The sequence below is a fragment of the Tarenaya hassleriana genome, unplaced genomic scaffold (genome assembly GCF_000463585.1).
Source record: "Tarenaya hassleriana unplaced genomic scaffold, ASM46358v1 Cleome2, whole genome shotgun sequence".
Lineage (NCBI taxonomy): Eukaryota > Viridiplantae > Streptophyta > Magnoliopsida > Brassicales > Cleomaceae > Tarenaya > Tarenaya hassleriana.
The window spans coordinates 725,114-750,102 of NW_010965372.1; the positions used below are offsets into that span (position 1 = coordinate 725,114).

The 24,989-nt window shown below is 35.0% G+C and overlaps 6 protein-coding genes across 7 annotated transcripts; 1 reads left to right on the forward strand and 5 right to left on the reverse strand.

Moving 5' to 3' along the window:
* Nucleotides 1-245: 245 nt before the first annotated feature.
* Nucleotides 246-1,527, reverse strand: LOC104811442. Of its 2 annotated transcripts, none has more exons than XM_010538135.2 (2): nt 889-1,527; nt 246-782 (listed from the first exon to the last, which is right to left on the reverse strand). In XM_010538135.2, exon 1 carries the CDS (start codon nt 1,398-1,400, stop codon nt 921-923), a length of 480 nt encoding a protein of 159 aa, XP_010536437.1. In that variant the 5' UTR covers nt 1,401-1,527; the 3' UTR covers nt 246-782; nt 889-920. The 2 variants fall into 2 exon arrangements, with proteins under 2 accessions (XP_010536437.1, XP_010536436.1); XM_010538134.2 differs by having other exon boundaries at nt 246-751; nt 889-1,500.
* An 898-nt stretch (nt 1,528-2,425) lies between these two features.
* Nucleotides 2,426-3,614, reverse strand: LOC104811443. Its single transcript, XM_010538137.2, has 3 exons — nt 3,505-3,614; nt 3,142-3,260; nt 2,426-2,845 (listed from the first exon to the last, which is right to left on the reverse strand). Exons 2-3 carry the CDS (start codon nt 3,245-3,247, stop codon nt 2,706-2,708), a joined length of 246 nt encoding a protein of 81 aa, XP_010536439.1. The 5' UTR covers nt 3,248-3,260; nt 3,505-3,614; the 3' UTR covers nt 2,426-2,705.
* A 3,007-nt stretch (nt 3,615-6,621) lies between these two features.
* On the forward strand, nt 6,622-7,850 carry LOC104811444 (uncharacterized protein At1g76070). Its single transcript, XM_010538138.2, has one exon. It carries the CDS (start codon nt 6,923-6,925, stop codon nt 7,691-7,693), a length of 771 nt encoding a protein of 256 aa, XP_010536440.1. The 5' UTR covers nt 6,622-6,922; the 3' UTR covers nt 7,694-7,850.
* Nucleotides 7,851-8,406: 556 nt separating this feature from the next.
* Nucleotides 8,407-10,008, reverse strand: LOC104811445 (thioredoxin-like protein CDSP32, chloroplastic). Its single transcript, XM_010538139.2, has 2 exons — nt 9,440-10,008; nt 8,407-8,997 (listed from the first exon to the last, which is right to left on the reverse strand). Exons 1-2 carry the CDS (start codon nt 9,966-9,968, stop codon nt 8,591-8,593), a joined length of 936 nt encoding a protein of 311 aa, XP_010536441.1. The 5' UTR covers nt 9,969-10,008; the 3' UTR covers nt 8,407-8,590.
* Nucleotides 10,009-15,009: 5,001 nt separating this feature from the next.
* Nucleotides 15,010-16,441, reverse strand: LOC104811446 (24-methylenesterol C-methyltransferase 2). Its single transcript, XM_010538140.2, has one exon. The coding sequence runs from the start codon at nt 16,370-16,372 to the stop codon at nt 15,272-15,274; it is 1,101 nt and encodes a 366-aa protein (XP_010536442.1). The 5' UTR covers nt 16,373-16,441; the 3' UTR covers nt 15,010-15,271.
* A 2,749-nt stretch (nt 16,442-19,190) lies between these two features.
* LOC104811448 (high mobility group B protein 9) lies at nt 19,191-21,817 on the reverse strand. The gene is made up of 6 exons (XM_010538141.2): nt 21,486-21,817; nt 21,319-21,397; nt 21,003-21,165; nt 20,547-20,642; nt 19,759-20,135; nt 19,191-19,491 (listed from the first exon to the last, which is right to left on the reverse strand). The coding sequence occupies exons 1-6, from the start codon at nt 21,701-21,703 to the stop codon at nt 19,378-19,380; spliced, it is 1,047 nt and encodes a 348-aa protein (XP_010536443.1). The 5' UTR covers nt 21,704-21,817; the 3' UTR covers nt 19,191-19,377.
* Between the last annotated feature and the right edge of the window lie 3,172 nt (nt 21,818-24,989).

Consider the following 24,989-nt stretch of genomic DNA (forward strand, 5'->3'; position numbering starts at 1 on the left):
GTTTTTCTTATATTAAATTCTAAAACCAAAATATAATTATCATATATTATATACTAATTTTTTAATAGATAGGATAGCAGTTCACATTAATGTTATCAATTGCATAGGAAAATCATCATACCAAATAATAGATCATAAATATATAACAGACGTCATACCAAAAGTCATCATAATTCAAAAAATATAATATATTTATAAAAATGACACAAATAAATCATCATCGTGATATAAAACTAAGACAAATATAATAAAATATCAATCTATATAAACATTAAAAAAAAAGAGCCTTGGACGTGTCTTCAAATGGAAAACAAAATTACACAAGATGGTTTCAGACCAAACAGCCTTCAGTTTCGTCTAAACGCCTGGCGTAGGGAAGAAGGCCACAGAAAAACCGTCCGGACCGAACCAAACTTGGTTCGACCGAACGTCGTCCGTTTGATTTTGTTCTTTATTTTTATAGACAATCCGTTCGGTCCGAACCCTTTCCGGTTCGCTCGAACCGATGGTTATTTTTATGTTTAACAAAAAAAAAAACTTGACAGCTCTTTGACTATACGAAATCCGCAAAATGCCCAAATCAAATACCAGAATTTTATCATCCAAATGATTGGAAATCGGAATCAAATACGCTTTAATTTTTTGAATAATTCTGTTCTGTGTATGTGTATCATCACTTTGCCTGGATATGACTTACAGAATCCCATGCCTGACCTGTTCATGTTGCCGTAGTTTTTCGCTGAGATTTTACCTGTCACCAAAAACAACAATCCGCAGGAACCCTAATTTCTGGGTTATTCTTTTCCCTCTGACTGCAATTTACAACAGTGTAAACGGAGAACATGCCAAAGCACAAACCCTAGAATCACAATTTATCGTAAAATTTACCTTCACCACCAGAAATTGGATGTTCGATCCGCTCACGTTGGACCGCCTCCTCCGCCACGCTCCTTCTCGACCAACTCTCTCTGCTTCTCCGCAAGCTTCTCGATCGCTGACGACACCGCGTCTCGACCACCGATCAGAAGCCGAGTCACGATCTCGGGATCGGTCTCGAACCTCGCCGACTCGAACTCCTTCCTCGCGTTCTCCCTCAACACGTCCCTCCAGAGGGCGCCCCGAGAGTCCGTCCACGCGAAGAACCGAGTCGCCCGGAGGATGTCTCGGTACAGAGCCAGTGCCTCCCGGCGCGTGCTCATCAGACGCCGCTGGTTCAGGAGCTCGGCCTCATCGTCGTCAATGAGAGGTTTCTTCTCTCCCTTCTTTAGATGCCGATCCAGGAGCTCCTCCACTGTGTCTGGGCCTTCGTGGAGGAAGCGACGCAGCGATATGACCGCATTTCGGGAGATCTGATCCAGAGGGGCTGAGAGATTCCGCCATTGCTGAAGCTTCGCCGTCATCGTCTCTCTCAAATGTTGGAAAAATTGTTCGCGATTGTCGGAGAACACCGAGTGGAGTCGTAAGCGCAAGTTAAATGGGCCTTATTGGGCTCGTCTGATGTAAATGGGCTTTAAGGCTATTTTATTTATCCGGTTAGGCCGTGATCCGGTTTGTGGGAAACCTAAAACGGTTAAGGGAATCTTCTTTGATCGTGTTCGGTTTTTGGTTAGTTTTTTTACCGGTTTTGATTTGGTTAGAATTTAATTTTGAAAATATAAACCAAATTAGATTTTATTCGGATCAAACCAAACCGAAACGATCTAAACCGCTTCTGCAATGACTTTGAGTTGAAAAAACAAAATTGGATTGAGATAAGGATAGACATTTGTATTTACGTTGTGATTAGGATGGTTATTCAAGTTCAGATTCCGTTTGATAATGTTAGGTAGTAGAATATATATATATATATATATATATATATATATATATATATATCGTGTATTTTTTGTTATATATATATCCATTGGATTTGGTTTGATTTCTGTTCAAATTCAATCTGGATTCGATTTTTATTGTTAAGAAATATTTATATTTCAAAAGAAATTTGACAATAGCTGACATTTGTCGGATCAAAATCAACCAGGCATGGTTCTAAAGGTGAAGAACAGTCGAGGCAGATGTGAACACTTACAGAATTTTGGTCACAATGTACTGAGGGATGGTATCATTGGAACCATGCCTGCAAGTTCTTCAGGGGAAATGGCTTGAAACCAAGCCTCCCTCTCAATGCGAGGCTTATTACTCAGCAACCGAAAAACTGGGCACTTGAAGAAGCATGAAAGATTCGTCACGATAAAAGTCTGATTCTTCGATTAATCCACCTATCCAAGTATCAAAAGAAGCAGTCTTTTCGAGGTTTTCGGTAGTCAGAGACAGTTTCTTCAAGATGTATCCTGCCCTGTTACTCAATTTTGTCATAAACTAGACAAATTCTCATTGCTTTCCCCGAGCAACACATACCCGATTCATCATAAATCAAGTCCCATCGAGAGAAGTTACCTTGTCCTTGAGCTATCTGCGGATAATCCACCTATCCAAACATCAAAAGAAACAATCTTTTCGAGCTTTTCGGTATTCAGAGACGATTTCTTCAAGCTGTATCCTACCCTCTTACTCAGATTTGTCATAAACTAGACAAAATCTCATTGCTTTCCCCGAGAAACACATACCCGATTCTTCCTAAGTCAAGTTCCATCTACATAAGTTACCTTGTCCTTGAGCTATCTGTCTTAGATCTCCTTACAGACAACCAAGCATTGTGAAGTTTAATGGCCTTGCAAGTCGAGCATTTCATCGAGTCCTTTAACTCTCTCTAATCCTTCGCTGATTAGGTACCTTATCTTTTGCTTGTCATCACATCCTCGATTCTTCTCCATCTCTTCCCTGATCGTCTGCTTTAGATCCGCTGCAGTAATCATCGACAATGCATTAACAACACAAACTTTGATCCGTGACTAAAACAAGAATCAGTAGAAAATCTCCCCCGGGAAGAGGTTCATCGGTTAACAGATTCAGACCAAAACTCATCCAAGACTCGAGATTTCGACACCCTCAGAGATCAACACAGTGGAGGAGAACAACTGTCATTTGGTATTTTAGTGGTTCTTCATGAATGTTGAAAGTGCAAACAATGCTAAGACACAACAGAATCGGGACGGGGTTCCGGAACATGTTTCATGGAGACAACGAAACGAATCGAACCTCTGGCATGAATAGGAGCTCTCCGAGAAATCCTCAATGCTTGCCTGTAAAGCTTCAGCACTCGAGCACGAAGAATGAAGCTTTGTAGATCAAAGGATTGTACCATAATCGATCTTTTCCTGGTAAACAAACAAAACCCATCCCACGTAAGTAACCCTAGAAATCGCCATTACTGAAACTGCATCCGTACCAGGCGAACAACGATTCCATATCAGATCAAATTCAGGGAGAATTGAACTACGAACGCTCATCTGAATCTGAATTGGGAAAAAAAAAAGCCTATGAAAACTTGTGCTGATCTGGAACATTTCCCGAGATAATCATCAGAAATTCAAATATTAGAAGTCTGGATTCAGTACTTACCTCAGGAATGCAGAAACTGATTGCTCGATCTGGGTATGAGTTCGCGCGCGAAGAGAATCTATCAAGGGTTCAAAAATCAATAGACTTCTGAAGAAACTGAAACTCCATGGATTCACAAAAGGGGGGGGGGACTTAGCGAAGACAGACAGAACGAAACGATGACGTTTTTCGATGATGAGCAAAATCCGTTATTGTACTTTGCACCTCGTATATTATGATTTATTCAAAATTGGTACACATGGTATCTAAAAGTTCTGTCAAATCCTAAAACCCTAAATGATACTGTTTTTGTTGGTATTTTAGAGTAAACGGTTGATTGGTTTGAATCTCTCAAAAGGATTCATGTTTCATGTATATTACAAATATGGTGGATGAGTTAAATGCTTGTAAAAGACGTGCCATGAGTTGGCTAAGTGTTAAAGATTTGTCGGAAAAGTTTACGTTCGGTTTTGAACGTGAAAGATGATTTCATAAAAAATGGGAGGGCAGCTCAAAAACATGGGCAGACAGTCTGTTTGTTCTGAGGAATATAACCCAGAAATAAACGGGCGGTAGCTCGAAAATACGGGCACGCAACTCGTTTTTTCTGAGCAATTTGAATGAACGAAAAATCGCGACCGTTCGAGAAAAACTTCTGATTTCTTTGCACCTTTCGACTTTTGGAATGTTTATAAACATCCCTGGACATCCTAACATGACATAGAATATACAAAAGATATCTAATTCGGTTTTTAAGAGATTTGAGTGTTCTTGCGGATAGTCGTCAGGGTCTTTTTTGTTTTCGGTTAAATAAGGTTCTGTTTGATGATTGTCGGAAGGGTAAACCGAAATCATTGCCGCTTCATTGTATCTCAAAAGTGTATTCTTGTAATCTCATTTACCCGATAGAGATGGAATAACGGTTTTAGGAAAGTGTATCACGTCTTGAAGTCATATCCGGTTCCCTACTGTTTCATACGTGTTTTGATAGGTTGAAGACAGATAATCAGATCATATTGAAGTCGTCGTCTTACCGGGTACGTATGAGTATTTATTATCTACTTAAACTCTTATAGTTTTGAAGTTATATATCATATATATATATATATATTATATGTTGAGAATTGTAAAATAAATAAATAAAAAAACAAAAGAATTACACTAAAAAAAGTTCACGAGAAATTTATATTCTTAAACTTTAAACTAATAATAAAGTGATCATTGCAATAGCGAAAATTTTAGTGCTTTAAAAAACCAATCATATGCATATAATAACTTTCACAAATATGACACATTAATTGTAATAAAAGTGATAATACAGTTGTCAGTCCATCTTCTTTATATATATAATATATATAGTATGCATTCATTGACCTAAACAAAGAAGAGAAAGTGGTGGAACTCGAGAATTGTATGATTTATATAATTGGTATTGAATGTCGAAATCCAAAAGTCACAAATTTTTCTCTTTATCTTACGTGGCCGAGCTTTTCATATTTATACAACATACCATTTTCAATTATCCTATGTATATTAAATTTAAGGTCTGAATTCGAAATCTAAAAAATGTTGGTGATGGATATTTAATTATTTATATATATAATATATATATATTCACTTTGAGCCAACGTGTCAAAATAACTAAATAAAACGATTATTGAAATCTGAAATAAGAGACTGATATGAAATTGATAGATACCTCGATATTTAAATGGTTGGATAATAATATTTATCATTTTGTTCTTTCTTGACCGTTTTATTTACCAATCGTTTTCAGTATAACAAAAAATATTTAATTAATTTCTAGTTGTTGGTCGACATATCCTTTTTAATTAATCCCCCGACCAAATAAACATTAAAATCATGTTTGCTTTTACCCAATTTTTAGTGTTGCCGCCAACTACCACAGTGGTAAATTCACAACCAACTCTAGAAAATAATCGGACCCCATAAATGTTTTTTTTTTTATAATCGGGTGATCCCAAGCCGGCAAGCCCAAAAGCCCAGACTAATCCCGACCCACGCGCACGACCCTGCAACACACACGTGGGATGTGAAACACGCGAAGGTGGCAGGAGGGGAATCTCCATACTCTGGGTGTTACTAGATCCAGAAGACAAAATCATTTATTACATAATTGATGGCGAAATTAAAATCAATTGATTGTGGATTATTTGTGTTTTATGACATAGGACGTGTTATATCATGTAGAATTAGAGAACTATAATAAGTTCAAACCAATAATAAATATTATGATTAAATTTAAAATAAAATTCAGGTGGGCATATCGGTTCATGCACGCAAAATTAAACCCAAATGAATACCGAAATTGATATAAAAAATGGATAATATTTTTTTGTTACATCGAATTAGTCTAATATTTGCACCCGAATCGACTAAGAAATAATAAAAATCGGTTAAAAATAATATTTTTTAACAAAAAATATTGGAAACAAATCCAAATGGAAATAGGATCAAATCAACATTCTATATAAAAATTAATACCAATATTTTTTTTTTCAAAATCGCAAAGCAAGACGAAATTCGAATAAATACCCCTAGTTTAGTAGTTTTAGAGGTTAATAGAACACTTATTCTAATTTAATTTTTTTTCATAAATTGTTTTGGAAATCTAAAATAATATATAGATTTCGTATAGACATTTGATTTATATTGGTGAGAAATTTAATAAATATTTCAAATAAGTATTTTAACATTCTGAATCGGTCCGGCCATTGACATTTTCATTTTGGTATTAATTGTAGATATAGACCCACAAAGCTCCATGTAAATTGACATTATGGAAAAAGAAAATAGCAATATATTTTTTTCAGAAATAAAGTGGGTACTGCTAAAACTAAATCCCTCGGTTCTTTCAAATAGTTTTTTTTTACCAGGTTGTAAAGTTTCACTGATTTGGATATTGAAACAAGGATAATTACCCTTTTTGTTCCTAATTAACCTTTTAATTACCCACCAGAGTTTAAACTGAAAGGGAGAATATTGGCAATTCCAATTGCATTTAATTAATTTTTTGCGTGGAAAAATAAAGAAACTTGAGAAAACGCAAACATGCCTTTCGCGTTCGAGAAAAATCCCAAAGTCGGCCGCTATAAAACATGATTAGTTCACATTTGACCAAAACTCTATCTCCGTTGACTTTTTCAAACTTGTTCTTCTCCTGCTTCCTCTTATCCCTTGGATTCTCAGAAATTTCAGACAACATCGATATCATAGAAAGAAACACCCAGAATCTCTGCTTCTTCTCCTGCGTTAGTTCTGTTTTTTTTTTAAAAAAAAATTCAGCTTCTTGTTGTTGTTCTTCTTCTCCATCTTATTCCTTGGATTCTCAAAAAATTCAGATCGATATCGTAAAAAAAACCCAGAATCTCTGTTTCTTCTCCTGCATTAGTTCTGTCTTTTTTTTTTTTTTCTGGCGATGGATACACAGCAAAATTCAAAGCCGAAGAACAGCAATAACAACAGTATATTGAAGATGCTTCCCAAAGCGATGTCGTTTGGACAACGGCTAGCTCCGTTTAGCCCCAGAAGAGATCTTCACCATCACCAATCAACGTCGACGTCGACGGCGGCGGCGGCGGCGGGAAACAGAGCGTTTCTGTCCGGTCCGATTACCCGGTTAGTTCCGGTCGAGGCCCGGTTAAGGAAAAGCAAAAACGACGGCGTTATGGATGAGCCCACGTCGCCGAAAGTTTCCTGCATCGGTCAGATCAAGCTCGCGAAGACCAAGTGCTCGGATACGAAGAAGAAGCCACACAGAGTTCCTCCGGCGAAACCCAAAACGGCGTCGTCCCGTTCCAAAGACGAAGACAGAGCACGTCCTTCGATGATCAAGCGTATGTTCTCGTCGGCGGGAGCGAAGCCGCCGGAAAAACCTCCCCCCGCCGCCGCTTCCGCCGGAGACTTAGCCGGTGATCGTCCGTCGCTGGGTCAGATGAAGAAGTTCGCGAGCAGCAGAGAAGCGTTCGCGGGCTTCGACTGGGCGGCGGAGATGAAGAGCCGGGAAGAATCTCCGGCGACGGTGTATCGTCGGCGGGAGTATTTTTCCGACGACGAAGAGAGGGTGATTGCGTTTTCTGCTCCGTTGCCGCTGAACGAGACAGAAGGTTTGAAGCCGAAGAAAGAAATTAACCTGTGGAAGAGAAGAACTATGAATCCGCCGAGGCCACTTCAAATTAAAGATGGTTGATTTTCTTTTCATGTTTATTTCATTTCATTTTTATTTCGATTTACGAAAGTTGAATACACCGATAATGGAATTTTCGGAATCTTATATTTGTGTATACGCTAAAAATACATATGATTCGTTAAAACATCAATGATCCTTGTGAATACAATAAAAGCAAACACGTTATGGTTTCAATGTGGCACGATAATTTTGAAGTTTCACTAAACCAACTGCTTTGGTTTCATAAACATACGTTGGAATTTGTTCGAACAATGCATGAAAATTTTATAAAAATTCGTAAAATTTATAATTCCATTTTTTATATGAAAGTTGAAAAAATTCGTAAAATTAATAAATATGTGTGAACATAATAAAATTTATGATTTTATATAAAAATTACAAAATTTGTGATTTTATATGGAGGTTTTTTTAAAATTAATGATATTTAGACTATTGTCGGATTTTGCAATTACATTGTGTTACATAGGATCTCCTCCATTCATAAATAGGGTTCGTAATTAATCCGAAATTGCAATCCAAAGATTCCAAACCTCACGAGAGCAACAGATTAATATTAAAATTAAAATATCACTTTTGTTTTTCTATTTATTAAGATTAATCCTTACAAATTCTAAAAACAATTATATTAATCCATTTAAATTCTTTTTAATCATCAAACAACGACAACACAAATTATCCTATAATTTTTTTTATGGATTAAGCACATCAAGAACTTACAATAACATGTAATCATACATTATAATCATCAAGTAGCTATAAAACTTATATAACATAACATCAATAACATCATACCAATAATTTCTCATCCAAAAAAAAAAGGTAATATAAATCTCATCCAAACCCATTAAACCCCAAAAAAAAAATTCAATTTTCAAATTCATATAATATCAATTTTTTTTATGTGATACGAACGCCTTGGTACCGGAGAATCTCGCCAATAAGCTCGCCCTTACCCGACCCGACATACCGGCCTTTAATATCTCCATCTCTGATGAACAAAAAAGTCGGCACTTCGATCACGTTCATGTCCCTTAGAAACTCCATGCAGCTGTCGTTCTCGTCTCCGTTCATTCGGGCGAAAACCACCGCATCCGACATCTGACGCGAAAGCTTCAGTACGGTCGGATAGACCTTGACGCATGGCCCGCAGTGCTTGAGACCCACGTCCAGCACGATCAGTTTCTTGTCCGTGCGGTGGTCGTCGATCAGCTTTTCCACGTCGGCTCGGCCGTGGAGCTGAACCACCTCCGAGTGGTTGTCCCCGTAGTATAGTACGTCTCCCATTAGCTGGTCCGGTCCTATCCCTGCAGTTCATTGGTTTGAAGATTGTTTCCTTTATTCACGGTTTTGCCATTTGTATTGATTGGTTCGTGCTTAAAAAAAAGTAGGTTTTTGAGTTTTATGCTAAAAGATTAATTGTAATTATACACATGTTAATTAAATTGAACCAGAGTATTTTTTCATGTGTATTTATTGAGTATATATATATACACTATCTCAATCATGCATCCAACATCCTTATAATTTATATTTTGTCATATTTTCTATAACATTCTCTAATTATTTTTTTTAATGGGTAAAGAACAATCTCTAGGTAGGGTTACCTCAATTAAATTAGCTAAATTCTTTAAATCCACATCCTCACCAAGTCATTCAATTTTTTTTTTTTTTTTTTTTGGTTGGAGTGTGTGAAATTTCCAAAAGAAGAAATTTTGAAACAGAGAAAGAGAGAGAAAACAAGATCACCTTCCTCCTCGTGAATCTTGTCCATGCTCTTGTAAAAGCTGAAGTGAGGGACTTTGTCGATCTTCTCTCTCCGACAGAGCTCGCGCGTCTTGTCGGATTCGTCACTCATTACCAGCAAGAAAACGACGTCGTTGCACGACCTGCTCAGCTCCACCATGAACGGGTAAATCTGGTTGCTCTGGTCACTGTCGCTTGCTCCATACTCAACCACCACCAGCTTGTTCTTCGCCGCCTTCAACGCCGCGTCGAACTCCTCCGAGCTGTGAATCTTCTGCACCTTCTCGTCCCTCGCCGCCGGTGACCCTTTTGTCCCGGCGGACGCCGCCCCTCCGGCTCTCGCCACCGGGAAAACTCTGATTCTCCGGTGGTTAGTGGTGGTTCTCGTGATCTGTTTCGGGGAAAGATGACGGGTTTTAGGGCTTGCGAGGCGGAGGACGGCGGAGGTGGAGGTGGATGCGGCGGAGGAGGACGGCGGATGGAAGGCGGAGGAGTGCGGTGGTTTGGTGAGGAAGTGGGAGAGAGTGGCCATTGTGGAAGCGTGGGTTTGTCGGGGAGAGAGAGAGGGTTTGGTCGGATAGATTTTTAAAACGGTGGTGAAGTGTTCGTGTCCACTTGTTTGGATTTTGTGGATCATATTTGCTTCTCGTTAGATATTTTATTTATTTATTAAAGTAATTTCGTAATTTTAAGGAGAAGTTATGGACTTGGAAAGTACAACGAGTTTGTAGTTTTGGGATTTTGTGTAGAAAAAATGTGGTGGATCTTTTGCTTTTGCATGAGATTTTTGGGATATTTCTTTGAATGTTTATTTTTTTTTTTAAAACAATGGGGACCCGTCTCTACAACCCTTTGAACCGGATACCGATTTGATCCCGCCGATCGAACAACATCTCGGACAATAAATACATTTGTCTCTATACAGTAGTCAGACAAATCACGCGAAACATGTAAACCAAATGAAACTGACCGATTCAGAAAAAAAATTCAGACATGAGGACGAACCGAACCACAATATTATGAGACTTTTCATTTTCCAATTGAGATGGAATTTCCCCTTCTTTGCTTGTTGTTGTCATGTCCACATATGATATTGCTTTAGATATATAAATATCTAAATGTGATATTCAAATTCTTTTATCCTAAAAATTTTAAAAATTAGGGGTGACCAAAAAACCGAATCCAAATCGTATATACTTGTATAAGACGAACGGTTATGATTTTTGTAAAATTGAAAACAATTAAATCTAAGTCGAATAAAGAAAATAATTGAAAAAATCGATTTTTTGAAGTGAGGATTTAATTACAACTGAAACTAAACTGGAATATAACATAATTTAATTTAAAAGTCGGACTATTATAATTTTTATAAAACCAAAATAACCCAACCAAATATATGACATTTTACAAAACAAAATACTTTCTTATGACAAAAAAAAAATACATTCTTGGACTGAATTTGGAAACTGGGCCTACTATGTGGCCCATCGTATTTGTGTAAATATAATGGGCCTTTGAAATGCCTACAACTGCAACCGGATTATTCTTGTATCCATATCCAAACAAGAAATTCTATAAAGAATTCCGATACGACCAAACCCAAAAATTAAAAAAATACAAATTATTTTTAAAATAAATATCTTTTAAATATCAAATCTAAACTAACTTTTTACCAAAAAAAATCTAAACTAGATTTGAATTGAATAAAAGATGGTTTAGATTGGAAGGCGTATGACTTTTAGAAAACTAAAAGCTAAGCGTGACTGCAAGGCACCATTTTTTAGATCATCTATTTAGTTTCCTCGGTCAATAATTAGTGTAAGAAATTTCTAGGAATAATTACATTAAATTGATTAAATTGAATGGACATGGATTTTTATCAAATGGGATTTTGAGCTTATGGTCCACACAATGTTTTTTAAACCGAAGAATGATTAAATGGTTTAACATATTTGTTTGGGACATTTCAATTAAATGGATTTAACCCATCAAAATTATGGTTTAGATAGGTAAAATCTATGTAATCCAATTGATTATACGAATTTGATCATTTCGGTCCGATTCATGTAATCGAAAACCCGATTTTTTTTGGAATACCCGATATTTTTGGAATACCAATATTTTCTGGCTAAAATATCGAACCAAGTGTATATAATTTTTTAAAACCGAAATAACTAAATTTGAATATATTCTAAACGAATCCAGACATAGTCTGATATAAATATCGGACAAATATATTTTATTTAAAATTATGAAAAACGAATATAAATCGAATTTTTATAAAAATAATTGAAATACTGATTTTTTTTTTTCTCTCGAAACTGAATATTTATCAATAGAATTTGAATTTGAATTGAACCTCAATACAAACCAAATCTAACCGAATCTAATATAAAACCCAAACAAATATAGTTTTTCTAAAATCTAAATATCCGACTGAATACTAATTTAGTTTTTTTACGATATAATTTTGATTTAGTTGAATTATACATTGTAAATTATTGTAAAATATCTCTAATATATAACTGTCTCTAACTTTATTAATAAATTATCTAGATATAGATTAGCTCATGTTTTGAACTAATTGGGCTAATTGAATTTAAATGCATTTTATAGATTAACTCAATCGGTTGGGAATAGACCGGGTTACCTATTTTGACTTCTCTGGCCCCTTATTACCTCATTGTCAAGTGTCACTCTCTTCCAACCTTAGGGTTTTGTATTCCTCCTTCCATCCTATAGAATTGTTCCAAAAAAAAAATAGATATCTTCTCATGGATGATCCAATAGTTAAACACACGTGTTACTCGTAATGATACGGATACTCGAATTTATTAAGCAACCTCTGCATTAAACCTAAGAATTCTAAAAGTAAAAAAAATATCGGAAATTAAGAAGAATTTTAGTTGATATGAAATTTTTTTATGATAATTCAGAAATTTACCGTACTCTCGATCCAATTACATCTTTCACAAAATCGAGAAAATTCATATGAATAGGCTCCTTCCCATGTAAAAAACTCGAATGTGGGTTGAGCTACCGAATTTTGGGTTTAATGTGTCTCGTATTTAGATTGGATTGGTTGGAAGAAAGAAAGATATGCAACAGCCGAAATCAAGAATGAAAACATTTCACTAAAGCCCTACATTTTTTTTATAGAGATCGAATCTAGAAATATTGATGCGTTGATTCATAGTATATACCAACAATAACTAAGGCGATTTAGGTAATGAAATTGACAAGACAAAGAAGACAACGTATCTATTCATTTCACACTTCATATTTAATTCAAAGTTAAATACAAAAGAGGAATGAAAAGCAGGAGGCATTAAATGCATAGCAAACTTTTAGTCATAGTTCCACGTTCATGTATTTATTCCACCACCCACATTAGGAGATGGACCATAAATTCATGTAATTATTATGGAACAATCACCTAATTCACATATATTACGTGTATATATATACATATATATGTATGTATATTTATACTTATATGTATTTATATAAAAATTTTATAGTTCAAATATTTATCTATATTTTTTTTTTAAAAGTTTAGATATTTATATGCGATTTTTTATTTTATTTATTTTGTTTATTTGGTCGAAAATTGTGGAAGTGATTTGGCGTTGATATATGTATTATTAGGTCCGCATATTTTTTCCGACCGAATTTTAGAAAATTTGAGCTAGAAAAAAAAAGACCGAACGAGTCAACTCGTCACGAGTTCGGTACGAGGTGAGCCAACTCGCCACGAGTCCAAGAGTTAATTTGCGAGCTATTTTTTTTTAGGTTTTAATATTTTTTTATATATATTTAATATTTTTCTATATAATTTGTATTTCTAATAAATATTCGTTTTGTTATGTTTAAATTTTTATTTTTTAATATTGATTACAATATTTTTAATATATATATATATATATATTATTAGATCGGATGGAACATTTCGCTATCGACTATCATTTTATACGCATCTTGTTCAATCCGGCATCTTACGTGTTATCTACGTCTTCTACCTCGTGTTCGATTTGATCTCTTTCGAATCAAGATTGATCTCGCACACGAACCTCATTTTGCGGGACGTAATGAAAGAGAATCGTTCTCATAAGATTATTCTTATCAATCACGGATTCTTTGTAATGCGGTTTCTTAATTGTAGTACTTATTCATGTATATATCCTCTATATTATCACAGGTTAAGAATATACAAAACATATTTCTCAATCTGCTGTATAATTAGTATTAATTTTAATAATTTTGAATTTAAAAAATTAATTAATCAAAGGCTAATCTTACTAGTACTTGAATCCGATATTGTTAACCTACTTTCCATCCATGAATGCATGCAAACTTCCTTATCTAATTTACTCTTTCTATTCTAAGTTGGTCGCATCGTATTTAATTTAACTATAAATAGCAAAATCTAAAATTTAGATATGAAGAGGTATTTTTTCCCTTGTCGCTCGGTAAAGAGGTGTTTATATTTATTAGAAATGGACAATTACTAATTTATTTATTTATTTATATTTTTAAATATCATTAATATGTTAGAGATTTAAACATATATGTAGTGTTTATATTTAGTACAGAACGATAACAGATATGAAATATGATATACATTCGCAAATATAAAACGTGTCTACGGGGATCCATTGATGTACATAAACAACCCAAATTAAAAAATTAAAAAATTTAAATAAAATTATACGGACAGCAAACCGTCGTGCCAACTTGTTATATATATATATTTTTTAATAACCAAATCAATAAATCGTGAGCTGTTATATAACTTGTAATTGGACCACGATAAAATGACGCACGACAAATGAAGACAAAACAATGTTCCGAGATCTAAAACTAAACTATTGTAACTTTAGACTCAGATTCACGTGACGCATCTGACTCCAAAGAAACTCATCAAATTTTTCAGTTAACGCCAATCATATTATTAAAAAAAATGTGTAATTTGATGATAACCTAAAAAGTATGAAATGACTATATATTTATTTCAAAACGTACCAATAATTTTGATATTATATGGTCTACAGAGCGTGAGGGCACGCGCGGCTCCTCCCCACTAACGCAATACGACAAAGACACAAAGCGTACCTAAAAAAGCTGAAAGCTTCTCTTCGTTTGGCACGACTTCGGACTTTTTAGAAAAGATCGGAAAATAAAGGAACTTTTTATAAAAGATTGAAAATAAAGGAACTTTTTGTAAAAGATCGAAAATAAAGGGACTTTTTAACGAGGAAAACAATATAGAAAAACAGAGATTTTTTTAAAAGAATTTAGAAAATGGTAAAATGATCTGACAGCACAGCCGAGATATAAACTATACCATCACTACCACAGGCTGTCGACACCTACGGACAACGATTTACTAAATTGCCCCTCACGATAACACTCCACGTGGGATGATCCCCTGTTTCTCGCCGCCGCTACACCCGCAGATCTCAGCCGTCCATTCATTTGATCTAAAAAATCTAAAATCTAAGAGACTTCGACGATCCACGAGGCGGAGAAAACAAGAACGGGATTCTCGGGAAATTTAAACAATTTGGAAAAAATAAAAGATGAATTTAATTTCCGTTTAAATTAATCTCGAATAACAGCAAAGGCCCACCACAATTAACGAAAATCAAATTAAATTAAAAACGGATTAATAATAGAAACCAGGAAAAAAAAAGAGTACACTGATCACGACGATTAATTCCAGAATTAACTAAAAAGATAAAAGGAAAAACTTAAGGGGCAAAAACGGAAATTAAGAAAAAAGAAGGGGCCGAAACCGAAGAAGATTCTCCCGGCGGCGGTTTTGTTTTACCTTTTTCAAGAACTCGCCGCCGTCGGCGGAGTCGCCGGAATCTCCGGTTTTCTGCAGAGGATCATATGCATCGGCGAGAAGATGCCGGTTTCGCCTCCTCTGGTCAAATAATCAGCGGTCTTGAAGAGCATCTCGTGAACATCGACGGTTCCTTTCGGAGCTACTCCGATGGCGGACAGGATCTTCACGACAATGTGGTTTCTCCAGTACGCGATTCGACCCATCTTAAGCCTTGTCCACCACGGCTTCGCCGGCGGCGCCGCCAGATCGTTCTCCTTCACAATCTCGAAACCCACTTTCCTCGCTGTGGCGGCGATGTCGGAGAAGCTCCTCAGACCAGGCAAGGCATCTCCCCTCTCGATCCCTTGTATCACCTCCACGTGCTCCGGATTTTCCGACACGAACTTGTCCGTCGTCACCCACTCGTACGATACGTACATCGAGCCAGGCTTTAAGACCCTGAAGATCTCGGCGTAGACCTCCTCGAGGCTCGGAGCGTGGCAAGTGGCCTCGATCGAGTAGGCGCCGTCGAAGCTGTTGTCGGGAAACGGCATCTGGAGGAAGTTCCCGCAGACAACCTCGCAGAGGTCGTCGAGACCGGCCTTCTTGTTGTGGAGACGAGCCCTGTTCACCTGGTACTCGTTGATCGTGATCCCGACAACCTTAGCCCGAGAGTGAGCCGCGATGGCCCGCATCGGGCCTCCGACGCCGCAACCCACGTCGAGAATCTTGTCTCCTGACTTGACATCGATCAGATCTACGGCCATCTCCTCGTGGAGACGCGTAGCGTCGCGGTGGGACTTTCCCGGGATGGAGGGGGAGAAGTGGAAGGACTGTCCCCATCCCCACTCGTAGATGTCGGTGACGAGGTTGTAGAACGTGTCGACAAAGTCAGGGACCTTGTCGGTGGTCTCGATCTCCTTTGGTCGGCGGAAGAAAGACCAGTAGTTGTTGTAGTTGTCGCGGACCTTCTCGGAGGATATGGAGCCGCCGGAGAGATCGACGGCGCGTTTGCCCTTTTGCTCCGCCGGGCCAAGGAGGCAGACGAACCAGTAAAGACCGCCGGCGATGAGAGCGCCGGTGCAGAACAGTGCGACAGAGTCCATTGGAGAGAGAGATAGAGAATGATGAGACGTTGTGTTTTTACGCCTCTTTTCTTGTGACTGACTGTGAGATCCACTATGCAGTGGTTTTATATTGAATAAATCTTGCGAGAATATCTACTGGCATTGAAACTTTCTAAAATAGTTTATGAAAATATATTAAAACAAATCTAAATAAAGATTATTTATCCTAAGGGTGGAGAGAAAGTGACAAATGCACAAGAAATTATATCTTACATAATTAATCTTATAAATTATATAATATATAACACTAATTATTAACTTCTTCAGTAAAAATCAACTTATTAGTTTGAAATATCTAAATTTATTAATAGATCATAAACATTAGCAGATTTATATAGCAATTTGACAAAATAATTTAATTTTAAATATAAAATCCATATTGCGCAAATGATGATATATATAAATTATACAATTTTATATGTTTAAAGGATGATATATATATATAATTATACACTTTTATATATCAAAATAAAAACTTAATATTGATAAAAAAAAATTTAATATCACAATATATTACATTCGTATAAATATTTGTGATAGTTAGAATTATATAATTTAAATGGATGGATTTTTACTAAATTGGATCATTAATGGTTTTTTATTTAAAATAATAACTGATGATTTTCTTTAATAATAAATATAAAACAAAAGATTTTTGTAAGTCATATAGTTAGTGCTTTTTTATTTCTTAACAAAAACAAATGCAAAACAAAATAAACTAGTTTAAATTTTTTTTAAAAAAAAACTGACTCGTTTCAATTTGTCTCTAAGTTAAACTAAGTATATGCAAAATTTATTGAAATGAATTTAAAGGTTTTTACCGTAAAATTTAATTACAAATGTGAGAACGATTTGATTGAAATTTTAAATTTTTACTTAAAAAAAGGATAGAACAACAATTTTTTAATTTAAAACCTAGCGGAACAAAATATAGAATGATCACAGTTTTGCTTGGGCATATCTCTTGTAGGATTCCGTTTAATTAGCAGATATTTTTATAATGTAAAATATATTAACGGAGATAGTTGAAGATATTTTATTCTGAAATTAATTTTTGTAGTGGAAAAAAACCGAAATTAAAACACTTTTTTTTTTTATAAAATAAACTCCATATTTCAGAAATTAAAAAACACATTTAACACGGATTGTTTGTTAAGATACGTTTCTGAACATCAAATGTCGACATACTATAGATTTATTTACTTCAACAGATTATCATACTTTTTACTTTTATCCTTTGTTTACCAATATTGTGCAAACAGATTATTAAAACAATTTTACTTATTTTAATAATCGAATAGAAGTAGATAATATGTAACGTATTTAATTACACTACCATCTTAAAAATTGTAAGTTTTGTAAAATAAAATTAGTTAGATTTAATAAACAAATAAATATAAAATAACAAAACCAACTAAATATAAACTTAAAGTATTTTTCATAAAAAAATATAACTCAAATTAAATTAGAAGAAAATTAAAAATAAATCTAAAAATAAATAAACCATATAATTGAACTATAAATAGTTACCAATAATATTAATAACCTATGGTGGTAATCGTACCTTAACGATCTCTAAAAAAAACTTGGAAATACAATATTCTACGGATGGTTATAATTGAGAAAAATAAAATTGCATCGATAAATTGGTGCTTAACATACGATTTTAATTTGTGGACCGTCATCGAGGGAGGCACGTGGTGGGAGCAGATGACAACACATTCTCTCTAAAATTGAGCATAAAGACAATATTTTTTTATAATTATGATAACAAATTAACAGCAACATCAACATGTAAACATGTCTGTAATAATAATAATAATATACATCTCCATTACAAAATTGGTCCAAAAACATTTGGGGGCTAATTATATTTGATAGTTTATTTAAATATAATATAGTTAATGTAAAATAGATCTAATTATTAGCTGGTAGTTCGAGTGCTCAATTAGTGTTTAGTCATCCGTAATATTGACAAACAAATTATGCATCACACTTATATTTGAATCAAATCCGGACCAATATATAAAAGAATATAAATAAAATCTAACAAATCTAAGCGAAAATATTACCGATTATAGTTAGGAAAATATTTTTTAGGGACCAAATAAACCGACCATGGACTAGTCTTCAAAATCTTATTTTCAAATGTAAAATACGCTAAAAGGCAATGGAACCAAGAAGTGAACCCACGTGGAATCTTCGTTATATACTCTCATATACATATATATATATATGTTATATATATGTATATGTATATCATATGGGACTTTGGATCTACATTGGGTTTACTTAGTGTCCGGATCTGAGAGTGTCGTGTCCTTTTCTTCCTTGTCTTGAGACCTCTCCACCAAATATGCTTTTCCCATTCCTATCCTTGGATCTTTGAAATCTCTCTCTCTCTCTCTCTCTCTCTCTCTCTCTCTCTCTCTCTTATTTCTTTAAATCATTTTAAATTATTAAATCACGTGATATATTTTAAATTGTTATATTTTATTCTAAAGTTTATGAATATACCCCGTATTATTGGTATTGGCACATATGACTTCTCTTGTCTTGTTTTTGTCGTTGTCGTGCTAAACACAGAGGTATTGGGCCTACAAAAGGAAATATGGTATTGGGCTGAAGGCCCAATTATTTCTGATATGAGTTAAAAACCCGACCCATGGGCATCATTTGTGTCCATTGGGCTGAAGGCCCAATTATTATTAAATTCTCGTTTCGTTTTTTTAATCTTTTATATCTAACCCGAAGATATTAGAAATAAAAGCAAGTAATTACCAAAACAAGGTGATAATTTAGATTATATGAACATAGGATCTTGCTTGTCAATCCACAAAATGGGCCTGCATTGGGCCGAGAAGATCGTACATAGTTATCAACCCGTCAAAGCAAAAACGTCAAGGCGTTCGCTCCTCGACAAGACAAACGACCTCGCTACTCAAATTTAGCCCGCACCAATCCTGTCGTTTTGCGTTAATGCCCTAACACTCCGTCCTGTTCGTCCCGTCATCACTTCCATGCCTTAACCTCTCCCTGTACTCGTTCAACTCCCTTTGATACCTCTCCTTGTCCTTTAGCCCAATGTTCTGATAAACCTACACAAACCAAAAAAATCCGGTTTAACCGTCGGTCTACTTTAGTTTCTGGTCAAATCTTGGTTAACAGCTTTTCGTTACAACACCAAACCTACCAACCAACCAATCGGTTACCCCGTTCGGTAGAGAAAACCCAAGAACCAGAATACACCCATAAAACAGCGTAGACTTTCCGGTTTAGAACAAATTAAACCAACTGATTGGCTATTGATCCAATCGTTGTAACAATGTAAAAAATTAAAACAAGATTAGATCAAGAAATGTTACCATTCGTTCTTCGGGGGAGAGATTGCTCCACGATTCACCGATAATTTTCGTGAATTCTCGTTCTTTGTTCGGATACATCGACTTGAGCTTGCAATGTTTCTCGGCAAAGAAGAAATTGTAGCCACTTCGGTTCGGTTTCGGGTAATTCGGGTCTTCTCTTCGCCTGCTTCTACGTCTCTTTCCAAATCGCCGTCTTCTTCTTGAAGTTCCGTACGGTACAACTGTGCCGGTTAACTCGTTAACCGGAGATGGCGGACCGGACCGGGCAGGGTGGAAAAGCACTCCGTTTAGAATCTCAGAGCCCAATTTCACTTTTACCAAATAACCACAGTCAAATTTTCCTTCTATCGTTCCCGTGGCTGTAAAACACGACGAACCTGTATTTGTCGTATATTTCACGCGCAATTATCATATATTTTGTAACAAAAAAAAAACTTTATCTTCAAGGATATTTTGCATGTGTGAACCAAATTTTATAGCATTATTATTCATAAGAATTTCTATTTCGGTCCACAATTTCGGTTATCTAAAATCCAAATATAATTTGTCTACTACATATAATGGTGAGTGGGACCTTTATTAGAATATTTATGAAGACATTGAGATAAACACTAAATTTGTAGATTCACACGAGATTTCACGACAAGTACATAAAGCTAATATCAATCATGAAACCAACATTAAACGGTGCCCTAAATATAAGTTAAATAAAAAGATGCGCATTTATTAAAAGTATTTAACAATGAAAAAAATAATCAAATTAAAAAAAAAAATGAATGTGAACGAACCTTGACAAAGTGGCTTGGAATTATCTCTATTCCTCGGAGGAGCATATTCCACTAGAGCCAATTCTTTGCTTGTAGACTCCTTGGCATTAAACGTAGCTGCAAATGTTATGGATTAAATTACGTTATTAGTCAAATAATTTTCGAATTTCCAAGGAGTTATAACATATTAGACATCAAAATTATTATGGAAATTAAACAAAAAACGTGTAGAGAAGATCATTTAACTTGTCGTCCCACGTCGGTTCCAACTTCTAAGAATGTGGCCCACGACCCAACATTTCGGACTTTTATTACGACGATAATAATTGGGGGAAAATTGAACTTTTACAGCCATGACATTAATGGAAATCATACCAACGATTTTATTCAAAAATAACAAATGTTTTTTAATTATTAATTATCATTAAATTGCCTATAAGCCGACATGTAAATAAATAAATAAATAGAGAAAATTACCGGTGGGAATGAGAAGAGGGCCACGGACCCTAAAGAAGTGAAGTTGTTCGTAATGGAAGAGGAGATTAAGGTAGTGTTTTCTCAGGACAAAAGAAGCACTCGTTGTGGTCGGAGAGAATCTAAACACTCCACCGACTTCCCTCCATTTCTTCTCTGCGACTACCTTTGGTTTTTTTCAACATCGAAATCGCATATTCACACATATACTTACACGTATACACATATATGTCAAATGGGTATTTGAAAAAATGGCTAAAAATCCAATTTTTTAAAATGGGTATATCTTATTTTAAAGGGATGGAGTAAAAGTTTTGACCTTTTCGTAACCTCCCCTCCTTGTGACCTCCACGTACAATACATGCAAGTCCAATTCTTTTCCTCCAATTACAGGAATCCTTCAATAAAAATATGCGAAAAATGGTGAAATAAAAGTGTTGTAATAAACTAAAATAGGGATTAAATGAGGGGAAATTAAATAATTACATGAATTTTGTGCCCATAATGAAGTGGAATCGCCGGAGGGTGTCCCAAAACAGAGTGAGGTCCTTCACAGCGTCGTCGTGGGAGGCGAGCGGTTCTGGATACTCTGCTCTCTTCGTCGCCGGTGACGGTGACGGCGACGGTAACGGCGAAGGTGACGGTGACGGCGTTGTTTCGACGGCCGCCGGAGAAAACGACGTCGCTTCGTTTCGCGAAGACATCGTTCTGGGTCGGAGAGACTGCAAATTTTCTTCCTGTTGCCGTGTTTGTTCTTTTGTTTGGATTTTGTTTTGTTCCTTCTCTCCCTCTTTTGGTTATGGTTTAAGGAAAGAAGAGAAGAGGAAATTTAAAAGATAAAGATTTATGATTAAATCAAATGAAAATGAAATTGAAATATTAGGGATTATAAAGTAACGGACGGGAGAATTTGTCATTTTCTGTTAAAATTTTAATAGGTTGAATATTCAAATAAATAAATAGTAGTAATTGTGTGCTTTCAATTTTTTTTGTTTTTATTTTCGAGGTGTTTTTAATGATGATGCTTAGTAATTTGTCTAATGTGTATCAATTCTTCACAGGTTATTAATATTGAAATTATTGCTGCCCACCCACCTACTTATTTATTTTTAAGCTTGAATGCCTCAATTTTGAATTTTCTTATTATTTATTTCCCAACTAATTTTAATCTAAAACTCTCAAGTCTCTATATTTAATTTTTTTAGTATCCGTTTGTAAAAATTTATATGAAGGAAAAATCCATATGAGGATTTTTTTCGGTAACATATGATCTTTTACAAAATATGGGTTATCTCTACTTCTTCGGATATTCACATTTTTTATCATAAGTTTTTTTTTACAAACTCGGGATTTATTTATTATTATCTTCCTGAAGAATATATATATATATATATATATATATTAGCTTTAACCAAAAAAAAAAGAAGAATATATATTAGGTTTTCTGTAAATTCGGATCATTCTTGGGTATATATTGCGAAAGTAAAATTCAAATTTCATGATGATTTAATCTGACATTGTTAAGTCTAATCACTTTATTTTTTTTTTATGAAAAACGATATTGGAAATGTCGTAATCAACCTTATACATTAAAGAAAAAAATTGATACCCACATTAACATTGCATTCTTGAGATAAATATGTTTTGGAAAAATAAATAGAGAAAACAGAAAAGCCAATGAGTTATCCCGTGGGTGATATTACGACTCATGGGGTCATTCGAAGTCTGACATACCATTACCCCAAAAATAAAATAAAATAATAATTAAACCTAATATGATTAAAATTTAAAATATTGTAATTGGAGGGTTTAGGGTTCCGAGGGAGAGGTTGACGTGCGTTTACGGTTTTTATGGCTCTGCACTTATGTAACGTCACCTCTCTGCCCCCTATCTTCACCTCCACGTCTCTTCTTCCACTTTTCCTTTTTTTTTTCCCTTTGTTCTTTTGATTTTTTTTTTTTCAGAGATTGAAATTTTGTTAAAAAAGAATATCATATTGTGCAGCTGATTTAAAAAAATAATAAAAGTATCTAGAATTTGATGTTTCGAATGTGTTCACTTATTACATTTGAATTCGTTCACTTTTTTTTTTCTATTCAAAATTATTGATTTTTTATATTACATTATATTTTGTTCTACTTGGCCTTTAAAAAATTATTTTTAAAATTTTTAATTCAAATATTTTGTTTTTGTTATTTTCATTTTGAATTTACTTAAAAAAAATTATATTTTATTCTCGCTCCTAAATAAATTCATGATTGTGTATGAACATATGATTAATCATGTTGGATTTAATTTGAAAAATCTTTAAATATAGCTCAATAAATTTTCCACGCCTTTTATGGAGACACATACATAAAATTGGGTCATTGCTATCTAAGCTTAGATCATATAGGGTAAGACAACATATAAAACATTTTCTTGTTCTAAGTTCAAATTCAGACGTGAGAAAGAGTATTTACCCAAAATTCCTCGATTCTCTAACATATATAGTTGCATTAGGATAACAACACCATGCAATGGGGGAATTCCCCAACTTTGTTGGTTTGAGAGCCCCTTTCCTGTAAACGAGGTCGTGGGTTCAACACCCAGAGTATGGAGATTCTCCTCCTGCCACCTTCGGGTGTTTCACATCTCACGTGTGTGTTGTAGGGTCGTGTGCGTGGGTTGGGATTAGTCTGGGCTTTTGGTTCTAGGATGGGCCTTTGGGCCTAGGATACCCGGTTACCTAAAAAAAACATCATGCAATGAAAATATAATTTAATCAAAATTAATTTCACTAGACTCAAATAATATCACAAATTGTGATGGGGTTTAATCGTTTCAACATCATCACTCCATTCATCGTGTATTTATGATTCTTGAACTTCTCTCAGTTCAATTCTATTTATGCTAATTCATTTGTAAACAAACTTCTGTTTATACATCATACAAAATACTTAGACGTGGTAATGTCAAGATAAATACGATCGTCGGTCGTCTTTTGATCTCGATAAAGCTCGCTTCACACTCCATTCCAGTGTCCAATCAAACCGCATGTTTTTCCACTTTAGTTTTGTCATTGATTTCGCCAATTTAGTAAGATCATCACTGAAATGACAGTAATAGTATACTAATCCTATAAAACTATGAATCTTTGTCGCTGATAGTGATCTTCCACTCAATGATATCCTCAATCTTTGTCTAATCAACCTGAATCTCTTGCTTGAGACTATATGACCAAAAAATCCAATCTCCTGTAACTAGAAATTGTACTTGATGAACTGGGAGCGCAACTTGTTGTCTCTCATTCGCCACATTATCTTACGCAACTATTCCTCGTGTGTATGTTGATCAGGAGAGTAAATCAATAAATTGTCAATCAATATGACAATGAACTCATCGAGATATTCCATTAAAACCATATTCATCAGGTGTACGAATATTGATGGGGCATTCATCAATCCGAACACTATCACTTCAAACTTGAAGTGGTTATATCGCATTCGTAAAGTTGTCTTCTAAATGTTATTAGTTTTCACTAGGATATGATGATATCTTAAACGCATATCACTTTTTGAAAACTATTTCGCTCCTTAAAATTGATAAAGTAACTCATCAATTCTCGACAACATATACCCAGTTACCGGGTTAACCCCTCTGTACTCAATATACCGTCTTTCTTCTTCATAAATAACACTAGTGTTGTCCAAGGTGAAACAATCGATCGAATGAATATTTTCTCCATCAATTCATTGAGATGCTTCATCGAGGCAAAATATTGGTGATCAATAACCATTTCTATTCGTCTCGTGGTTTTAAACTTACTGGTGATTTGGCTCGTCTACACCATGTTTGACTCCATTTTGGTTTGTTTCGATTTGGTTCGGATTGTTTCTAGGACTGGTTAGGCCCGGACTAGGTGTCGGTCACTTCCAAGTTCGTTCTGCTAGGGCCTGAACAAGTTTTTGGAACTATTCTCACTTCAGTCACCCAATCTGGATCGGATT

Coding starts and splice junctions, on each gene's coding strand:
- LOC104811442 (XM_010538135.2), bottom strand. CDS start 1,400: ATGACGGCGAAGCTTCAGCAATGGCGGAATCTCTCAGCCCCTCTGGAT.
- LOC104811443 (XM_010538137.2), bottom strand. CDS start 3,247: ATGGTACAATCCTTTGATCTACAAAGCTTCATTCTTCGTGCTCGAGTG. Junction 2,846..3,141: donor AGCTCCTATTCATGCCAGAG/GTTCGATTCGTT, acceptor TGATTACTGCAG/CGGATCTAAAGCAGACGATC.
- LOC104811444 (XM_010538138.2), top strand. CDS start 6,923: ATGGATACACAGCAAAATTCAAAGCCGAAGAACAGCAATAACAACAGT.
- LOC104811445 (XM_010538139.2), bottom strand. CDS start 9,968: ATGGCCACTCTCTCCCACTTCCTCACCAAACCACCGCACTCCTCCGCC. Junction 8,998..9,439: donor CAAGATTCACGAGGAGGAAG/GTGATCTTGTTT, acceptor AATGAACTGCAG/GGATAGGACCGGACCAGCTA.
- LOC104811446 (XM_010538140.2), bottom strand. CDS start 16,372: ATGGACTCTGTCGCACTGTTCTGCACCGGCGCTCTCATCGCCGGCGGT.
- LOC104811448 (XM_010538141.2), bottom strand. CDS start 21,703: ATGTCTTCGCGAAACGAAGCGACGTCGTTTTCTCCGGCGGCCGTCGAA. Junction 21,398..21,485: donor ATTATGGGCACAAAATTCAT/GTAATTATTTAA, acceptor TTTTTATTGAAG/GATTCCTGTAATTGGAGGAA. Junction 19,492..19,758: donor TCTCCCCCGAAGAACGAATG/GTAACATTTCTT, acceptor TGGTTTGTGTAG/GTTTATCAGAACATTGGGCT.